Source organism: Mus caroli, chromosome 7 (genome assembly GCF_900094665.2).
Source record: "Mus caroli chromosome 7, CAROLI_EIJ_v1.1, whole genome shotgun sequence".
Taxonomy (NCBI): domain Eukaryota; kingdom Metazoa; phylum Chordata; class Mammalia; order Rodentia; family Muridae; genus Mus; species Mus caroli.
In genome coordinates this window covers 15,478,173-15,487,770 of record NC_034576.1, presented here as the reverse complement: position 1 = coordinate 15,487,770, position 9,598 = coordinate 15,478,173, and the positions used below count along the sequence as shown (strand labels likewise).

The window sequence follows — 9,598 nt, the reverse complement described above, 5'->3', positions numbered from 1 at the left end:
CCCCTCACTGGGGGATCCTAGGCAGGGCTCTACCACTGAGCCACGCCCCCAGCCCCTCACTGGGGGATTCTAGGCAGGGGCTCTACCACTGAGCCACGCCCCCAGCCCCTCACTGGGGGATTCTAGGCAGGGGCTCTACCACTGAGCCACGCCCCCAGCCCCTCCCTGGGGGATTCTAGGCAGATGCTTCATCACTGATCTATGTTACCAGCCCTCTTTTTAACTTTTGAGATAGGAACTCGTTTGTTATTGTACCCCAGGCAAGCCTTTAGTCATTGATTCTCCTGCCTTGCCTGCCAAGTAGTTGGAGTTACAGGCCTTCACCACCAGGTCAGCCTCAGCCTTGGGCTATTCATTGGACCGGGCTTCGGTGCCCAGTCAGGACAGTCTGCGCTCTTCCCGTCACTAGCACTGCCTGTACGGTATAGGACCTGTGAACAGAAGTATTCAAAACTTTTTGGTTTTGGTGTGCAAAAGAATGAGGGAGTGGACAAATCCCTCTTTTCAATGTCTGTCACTCAGTCTTGGTCTCTCTGTCCCCTAGGGAACAACCATCCTGTGAACTGGTTCTCTATGGTGGCTGGCTGGGAGTTTAAGACTGACTGGGCCCCTAAGGGCTGCCCAGAGCAGTGAGTCAGACCAAGGGGCCCTGACTGTCCTCCTCCTCCTTCTGTCCCCAGCCCCAGGCCGCCGAGGCCCTGTGGCTCTAGTCTCTGAAGTCTTCGAGCAACACCTAGGTGGACACATCCTACAGGTGAGCGCCTCCCTTCCTAGCCTGCTGCTTTGTGCTGCCACCTGGTGGTAGCATCTGGGAATAGCACTATTTTTCCTGCGTCAGTTCCCTGTGGAGAACTGGACAGGACTAAGGGTCCCCTGGTTGTTCCCTTCCTACACCCGCTCTGTTTGTCTCAACTCTAGTCCTTGGATGGCTTCGTGTTCGCTTTGAACCAGGAAGGGAAATTTCTCTACATCTCAGAGACAGTGTCCATCTACCTGGGTCTCTCACAGGTAAGTCTTCCCTGCAGTAGGCAGCTATCTTTACCGCTTGACCTATGCATGCCCTTACTCTCTTCTGGTATCACTAAGCACAACGTGAAAAACAGACAACCTTCCTTGGAACCCCACAAAGCAGCCCGACATATGCTGGAGGACTCAAGCAGGACCACAAGTTCAAAGCCAGCCAAGGAGACTTAGCAAGACCTCATTTCAAAATTAAAATTTGGTCTAGAGATGTAGTTCTACAGCCATGTGTGCTCGCCTAGAATCCCCCAGGGAGGGGCTGAGCTCAGTGACGGTGTGAATCAGCGGTATGCCACTTGTGTACGTACCATTCTGGAGGTCCTGGGACTCCAATCCATTGTGTCTGGGGCAGGATTGTAGCTTGGTTCATAGAATGCTTGCCTAGTGTTCAGAAAGCCCTGGGTTCCTTGCATAAACTGGGCATGGCGGTGAGGTATAAACCTTACATTAAACTCCAGCACTGCAGAGGTGGAGGCAGGAGGACCAGAAGTTTCAGGCCAGCCTAGGCTATATGAGACTGTCTCAAAAACTAACACTACCCCAAAGGAGGGGACTTGAATGTGTAGATGACAAAGTAGGGTGGATAAGGTGGTTGTGTGGGTAGGGTGGGGGGATGAGGGTGAGGACCACAGGGGGGATGAAGGTTGGAGGGAGACAGGTCACCCACTCCAAGCAGAGGGACAGTAGAAGAAGGCACGGCAGGTTTCTGAGTAAGAATTTCCATAGTTGGGTATGCAGCTTCCAGGAGAGTTTTAAATGGGGCTTGAAGGTCAGAGGCTCCCTGTGAAATCAGAGCATGATCAGAACAGAAAGCTAGAGGCTGTACTGAAGGGGCCTGACATGGGATCCATGTGAGATCTGAGAGGCCAATCTCCAAGGCCCTAACTCATTAAAGAGCTGACAACTGCCAGGCTTGATTTCCAGCACTTGGGAGGCCGAGTCTGGGGGTCTGAGGGCAGCCTGAGCTACCTAGCAAACCTCTGTCTAAAAAAAGAAAAAAACCAAAGAGGGCCAGATGTTGCAGCACATGCCTTTAGTCCAGAATTTCAGGAGGTACAGGCAGGCAGATTAATAAGTTTGAAGCCAGAGCTATAAAAGTGAGACCCTGGGCTGGAGAGATGGCTCAGTGGTTAAGAGCAGGTGCTCTTCCAAAGGTCCTGAGTTCAAATCCCAGCAACCACATGGTGGCTCACAACCATCGGTAATGAGATCTGACGCCCTCTTCTGGTGTGTCTGAAGTCAGCTACAGTGTACTTAGATAAAATAATAAATAAATCTTGAAAAAAAAAAGTGAGGCCGGGCGTAGGAGCGCACGCCTTTAATCCCAGCACTTGGGAGAGTTCAAGGCCAACCTGGTCTAAAAAGTGAGTTCCAGGACAGCCAGGGCTACAGAGAAACCCTGTCTCAAACCCCGCCCCCCCCCAAAAAAAAAAGTGAGACCCTGCCTCAAAACAAACAAACAAACAAAAGCCGATCCCTCCTTAATTCAAAAAAGCAGGAAACATCTAAGAAAAACACAAGCCAGGTGTGAAGTGCACTTGAAGGTTGGGCGAGCAGACCCTAAGCTAAACCCAGCCTCAGCTATGGCGCTCACACGGCTCCTGCATTCCTCTCCATCACCGGCAGGTGGAGCTGACGGGCAGCAGCGTCTTCGACTACATCCATCCTGGGGACCACTCGGAGGTCCTAGAGCAACTTGGATTGCGGGCTGCAAGCATCGGCCCCCCTACACCACCTTCCGTGTCCTCCTCTTCCTCATCGTCTTCCTCCTCGCTGGTGGACACCCCCGAGATTGGTAATTTCCAGGAATCCCCTCCTTGCCAGTGAATGAAGCCTGAGGGTAGATCCTGGTTTTTGTGTTTAACATGCTACAAAACAAGGTTTTGTAAAACAAACAAACACAACAACAACAACCCAAACCAAAGCAACAACAACCCAAAACAAAAAACCCACAATGAGTCAAGCCAACTTAAGGCACTAGGGTGTCTAAACTTGCCTGGTTCCCCAGAGTGGCCAAAATACACCAACATTTGAGCTGCTACAAGGAAGTGGGAATAAGACTGAGAACTTTTTTTTTTTTTTTTTTTTTTTACATTCCACTGTGCCTTTAATTTTTCATTGGGCCCTAACTTCAAACCACAAGCCACGAGGGATGGCCCCCAAGTCCAGGCACGCTCAGAGAGATCAAGTTACTTGCCCCAAGTCACCCAGCTGTTCCATATTTTTAGTTGTGTGTGTGTGTGTGTGTGTATATGTGGTGAGTGTTTAACTTTCAGGATCCGGTTCTTTTTGTTGATTGTTTGGGGCTTTTTTGTTTTGTTTTGTTTTTTAGTGTTTGTTTGTTTGAGACAGGATGTCTCTGTATAAGTGCCCTGGCTGTCCTAGAGCTCACTCTGTAGACCAGGCTGGCTTTGAACTCCTCCTGCCTCTGCCTCTGCCTCTGTGTGCTGAGGTAAAGGCACGTGCCACCACAGCACAGCTTCCTTTCGTTTATACTTCTGGTCTGTGATAGGGGCCCTGGCTGTCACAACAGTTCTAGCCTGTCCTCTGTGGGTCACAGGTGGCTGCTCCAGCCTGGGTCAGACTGATGCCAGCGGATGCCCGGGGGGCAGAACTGAGAGATGGCTTCTGAGCAGGAAAGAGGGGCTCATCTAACCTTGGACCTGGCTGTCCCACAATGGGAGATTATTTTATCAGTGTACCTGTGCGACCATTAGATGCATCTGAGTGTCTGGAGCAGCCACACTGAGGCTGGTTCTGGAAAACTATGACAGCGCCCTCTTGTTCTGCCTCAGAAGCCAGCCCCACCGAGGCATCCCCTGCCTTCCGAGCCCAAGAGCGGTCCTTCTTTGTCCGCATGAAGTCCACCCTCACCAAGAGGGGCCTGAATGTCAAAGCTTCAGGGTACAAGGTGGGTATGAGCTGTCTCTTTCCCCCTGTGCGCCAGCTATATCCCGGATACAAGGTACTGAGAACAGAAACTGGGAAACACTCAAAGCCTTCCCAGGGCCAAGGGATCTGTGGGTGTCAGGTGGAACTGGGGGAAGCTTTGACTTGGCTGTGGTCCTCCTGCCTCAGCAGTCCCACCTGGCACCTCCCCAGCCACCTCCACCTTCCACAGGTCATTCATGTGACGGGGCGCCTGAGGGCCCGAGCCCTGGGTCTCGTAGCCCTTGGACACACGCTGCCCCCGGCCCCACTGGCTGAGCTGCCTTTGCACGGACACACGATTGTCTTCCGCCTCAGCCTGGGCCTCACCATCCTTGCTTGTGAGAGCAGGTACCAGGGTAGGGGCGGGAGGGAAGGTGGGTCCAAGGGGACCTGGGGATATGTGGGGACCAGTCAATCCTGGGCCTTTCAGTCAGGGGCCGTGGGGAGTTGGGAGGAGAGAGGACAAGGGAGAAGGCAAAAGTGCCTGGGAGATGTGAGGGTGGCCCTGGCTCCCTGACGAGGCTTGCCCATTTCTTTTTCGGGCCCCCTTTTCTTCACCTATGCCCATTTTACACAAGGAAACTGAGGTGCTGCAAGGGTGTGGATCCTGGCGAACGCTGAAGCCAGCTCTGCTGTCTCCAGTCACCCAATGTCTCCCAACTCCTTTTCCCTTTCTTTCCTGTGTCCTCCAGAGTTAGCGACCATATGGACATGGGGCCCTCAGAGCTTGTGGGACGCAGCTGCTACCAGTTTGTTCATGGACAGGATGCAACCAGGATCCGCCAAAGCCATCTGGACCGTGAGGCACACTTCTGTACCCTCTCCCCATCCACCTTCCACCACAAAACCACGAATGACCCTGCTTCCCTGTTCCCTGGAAGTCCTTCTTCAGGGATAACCAGAGTCTCTGGTTGCACTGCAGCTTCTGGGAGCTGTTTGGAACAGAAAAGCAACAAAGAGGCTGAGCAGTGGCTGGGGGTGGGGGATAGGGTCAGTAAGCGGGGTAAGAGGGGTCTCTGACCGATGCTGGGGTGCCTCTGGGTCTCTGACTACCTCTGTGCCTTTCTCTCTCTTTCTCCATTCTCCCCACTCTCACTGCCTCTGCCTGTCTCCTGCTCACCTGCCTTGACCCTCCCCACCCCTCTGGGCTCTCTGCTCCCCTGGGATGGACCAGTGCTGGACAAAGGGCAGGTGGTGACTGGTTACTACCGTTGGCTGCAGCGTGCGGGGGGCTTCGTGTGGCTGCAGTCTGTAGCCACTGTGGCCGGGAACGGGAAGAGCACTGGGGAGCATCACGTGCTGTGGGTCAGTCACGTGCTCAGGTGAGAGGTGGCCCATTGCCATCCCAGCATCCCCGGCAGCTGCTCCCCATCCCAGCCAGGGCCCTTAAGGGAGGGCTGGCTCTGTAGACGCGAAGGGGAAAGAACCTAGGAGGCCTAGGTATGGAATGGCCTCACTTGGTGACACGGAGAGGAATCACTGTTGGGAGGAGACACATCTGTGATGTGGGCAGGGCAGGAACGCTTGTGTGGTGTGCTTCGGGCTGAAGGTGTGAATTGGACTCCAGGGCACTGGGGAGCCACAGCAGACTCTATACAGGGAGCGTGGTGCAAAACATACACGTATTGTGAGCAGAGGGCACAGAACGGATGAGCCTCAGGTCTACAGCCTGAGAAGCCCAGGGAAGAGCAGAGCGATTGGGGCTGGAGCACAGAGTTGGGGACAGGGGAGGCTGTAAATGGCAGCAGGATATTTTATCTCGTGATCACTGGAGAACTATTGAAGGCTTTATGTCTGGAGGGGATCACAATTCTGCACTTTTGGAAATATTTTTCTTTCTGCTGAGAGTTGACTAGGAAATAATAGGGACTGGAGAACAAGGGGAGGCTGCAGCATGGTTTAAGAGATGCACGGGGAGAAAAGAGAAGAGGGGTGCCATTTGCCCCTTTGCTGAGCTGATTTGATTTGGGCCCTAGAAGGGAGCAGGTGATTTAGATAGGAGAGACACAAATAACCATGACATGCTTAGAGATGTCCAGGCAACACGAGGTGGCTGACAGTGGCTCAGGTTTGCCACAGCAGGGAGAACTCAGATGAGGATATATTTGGAACTGGGTCTGGTCCTCTTGGTCCCAACCAGTGGAAAGACTGAGGCAGGAGGCCACCTTGGGAAACCCCGGGAGACTCTGTCTCAATCAGGAATGCTCAGTGGTAGAGCCCCTGCCTAGAATCCCCCAGTGATGGGCTGGGGGCGTGGCTCAATGGTAGAGCCCCTGCCTAGAATCCCCCAGTGAGAGGCTGAGGGTGTGGCTCAGTGGTAGAGCCTCTGCCTAGAATCCCCCAGTGAGAGGCTGAGGGTGTGGCTCAGTGGTAGAGCTCCTGCCTAGGATCTCCCAGTGAGGGGCTGGGGGCGTGGCTCAGTGGTGGAGCCCTGCCTAGAATCCCCCAGTGAGGGGCTGGGGGNGTGGCTCAGTGGTAGAGCCCTTGCCTAGAATCCCCCAGTGAGGGGCTGGGGGCGTGGCTCAGTGGTAGAGCCCCTGCCTAGAATCCCCCAGTGAGGGGCTGGGGGCGTGGCTCAGTGGTAGAGCACATAGGAGGCTCTTGGGTTTAATTCAAGGGGTGTGTGTGTGTGTGTGTGTGTGTCCAACTAGGAGTTTATAGGTCTGATAGAAAGTTTTTAATACTGTGGGGTAGTATCCACAAGTTCCATACTGGAAAATGTCTGTACTCACTGCTGTCCCAAGACCCCTGGTTTTCAGTTCCATCATCTTGTCCCCAGCAATGCTGAAGGTAGTCAAACACCCCTGGATGCCTTCCAGCTTCCAGCTATTGTGTCTCAGGAGGAGCCATCCAGGCCAGGCCCAGAGCCCACAGGTAAACTAACCTATTCCAATGTCTACACCCAGAAAAGACTGAGGTGTAGAGCCCTACAGTGGGACAACCCATTGTGGAAGCCATTCAACACATGTGGCTGTTTATATTAACAGCTGGAGTTAACTGTCCTTCGGGCTGGGAAGATGACTCAGTGGGTAAAGTGCTTGCCAGGAAAGCTTAAGGACTTGGGTATACCCTCATAAAGAAAAGCCAGGTGTGAGACACACATTTGTAATCCCAGTGTCGGGAGGTGGAGACAGGAGGAGTCCCGAGGCTGAATTGGCAAGCTCGATGTTGATTTAGAGACCCTGTCTCAAAATGTAAAGTGGAACCGGGCAGTGGTGGCACACACCTTTAGTCCCAGCACCATGGAGGCAGAGGCAGGAGGATTTCTGTGACTTCTAGGTTAGCTTGGTCTACAGAGTGAGTTCCAGGACAGCCAGGGCTACACAAACCCCATCTCAAGGGGAAAAAAAAAAAAAGAGTCCCTGGCTGAGGGCACTTGTTCTTGCAGAGGATTCAGGTTTCATTCTTGGCACCCACAGGGCTCAGAGCCACCATTATTTCCAGTTCTCAGGGACCTGATGCCCTCTTCTGGCTTCTGTAGGCACCAGGCCTTCATGTGACACATAGACATACTTGTAGACAAGACACATATCCACATTAAATAATTCGAAACAGGGCCAGGAAGTGATAAAGAGTACTGACTGCTCTTGCAGAGGACTGGGGTTATGTTCCCAGCACCCACATGGTGATGCACAACCATGTGACTCCAGTTCCAGTGGATCTAATGCTCTCTCTCTCTCTCTCTCTCTCCTGGCCTCCAGAGGCAACAGGCATGCACACAGTGTACAGACACATGCAGGCAAAGCACTGAAACACATGAGAGGAATCTAAACAATTAAAACCAGCTGGGGTGGGGAGCAGCACCTCAAGGACAAGCCCTTATCCCCACCACTCAGAGGCAGAAGGGTCTCTGTAAGTTCGAAGCCAGCCTGGTCTGCATAATGAGTTCTAGACTAGGAGAGCTACAGAGTGAGACCTTACCTCCAAAACAACACAATCAGGCAGGTCATGATGGTGCACACCTTTAATCAAAGCAGTTGGGAGGCAGCGGCAGGCAGATCTCTGAGTTCGAGGTCAGCCTTGTCTACAGAGTGAGCTCCAGGCCAGCCAGAACTACATTGTGAGACCTTGTCTTGGGGGAGGGAGGGGGAACCTTCATCCTACTCCAAAATTAAACATCTTCATCCTCAAATTTATCCACCATATTTCAAATAGCCACTGGCAAAATATGTGGCCAGTGGCTGTCTCTCAGGATAATACAGATGAGATATGTCCAGTACCATCAAAGTTCTATTGCTGTAGGAGGGCATGCTGGAGGGTTCCATCATCTATAGAGGTCTAGCTGGGCCTTCTCAGCCTAGGCTTTACTGGCAATATCAGGGCTGGATGGGTCTTAGCTGTGCTGTGGGAATGTGCCTACTCTGTGCCTGGGGGGTGGAGGCGGGGGGAGGGAGAATCACTGGGGCTTGGGAACTGCAGACCTACCCCACTGTGCCTACACTTGAAGAGCAAGGGCTGGGGACACACATTCCTTCAGAAGCCTCCTTTGAGGCTGGTGTGGTAATGAAGGGCTTTAATCCCAGCTACTGGGGAGGCTGAGACAGGGAGATGCCAATGTTAGCCTGGACAAGTTAGCAAGACCATGTCTCAAAGAGTAAAAGGGCCTGGGGAGGTGACCCCGTGAATACAGGGCTTGCTGTGCATGCATAAAATCCTGAGTGTGGGCCGGGTGGTGGTATGCACCCATCTTTCATCCCAGGACTTGGGAGGCAGAGGCAGGCAGACCTCTGCGAGCTCCAGGCTAGCCTGACCCACAGAGTGAGTTCCAAGGCAGCCAGGGTTACACAGAGAAACCCTGTGTGGAAAACAAAAACAAAATCCAAGCAAACAAAAGACCTGTGCTTGGATCTCCAGCACTCACCTGGGTGACCTCAGTGTTGAGGGGACAGACACATGTAGATCCCAGGAGTCTGCTGGCCAGCCAGCCTAGCCAGAAATGTGTGAGTTCTAGGTTCAGTAAGTGTCTCTGTCTCGAAGGACAATAATCCAGTGAGATGGTTCATCAGGTAGAAATGCCTTGCCCTGTGACCCCCCACATGTATATCATGGGGCCTGTGCACCCACACTCACACACAAATGCGACCGTAGAGATGGCTCAGTGGATAACAATCCAAACCTGATGACCTGAGTTTGATCCTCAGAGTCCCAATGAAGATAGAAATAGAAACCCGACTCAGCAAAGCTGTCCTCTGACCTGGTGCACACCTTCATGGCGGCATGTACACCTCCATCGTATACACACAACAGGGTAGTAATAATGATGATGATGATAGCGATGGAGGAAGAGCACTAGTGTTGATGTTCACCTCCATACCCTCATCCACACATAGAAAGTCAAAAGAAGGCTTAGAATCTGGCTCACCAGTAGACCTGAGGAGAATCCATCACTAAGGGACTGGGGGCGTGGCTCAGTGGGAGAGCCCCTGCCTAGAATCCCCCAGTGAGGGGCTGGGGGGCGAGGCTCAGTGGGAGAGCCCCTACCTAGAATCCCCCAGTGAGGAGCTGGGGGCGTGGCTCAGTGGTAGAGCCCCTGCCTAGAATCCCCCAGTGAGGGGCTGGGGGCGTGGCTCAGTGGTAGAGCCCCTGCCTAGAATCCCCCAGGGAGGGGCTGGGGGCGTGGCTCAGTGGTAGAGCCCCTGCCTAGAAT

At 53.2% G+C, this 9,598-nt stretch overlaps 1 protein-coding gene across 1 annotated transcript in view; it reads left to right on the top strand.

The window, feature by feature from the left end:
• Npas1 (neuronal PAS domain protein 1) overlaps positions 1 to 9,598 on the top strand; it is a 20,567-nt gene that overhangs the window by 10,117 nt on the left and 852 nt on the right. The window contains exons 3-10 of the mRNA XM_029479073.1: positions 681 to 754; positions 919 to 1,008; positions 2,647 to 2,815; positions 3,816 to 3,931; positions 4,142 to 4,299; positions 4,644 to 4,750; positions 5,126 to 5,273; positions 6,731 to 6,825. Of these exons, the coding sequence (XP_029334933.1) occupies positions 681 to 754; positions 919 to 1,008; positions 2,647 to 2,815; positions 3,816 to 3,931; positions 4,142 to 4,299; positions 4,644 to 4,750; positions 5,126 to 5,273; positions 6,731 to 6,825 (957 nt within the window). The remainder of the gene's footprint in view (positions 1 to 680; positions 755 to 918; positions 1,009 to 2,646; positions 2,816 to 3,815; positions 3,932 to 4,141; positions 4,300 to 4,643; positions 4,751 to 5,125; positions 5,274 to 6,730; positions 6,826 to 9,598) is intronic.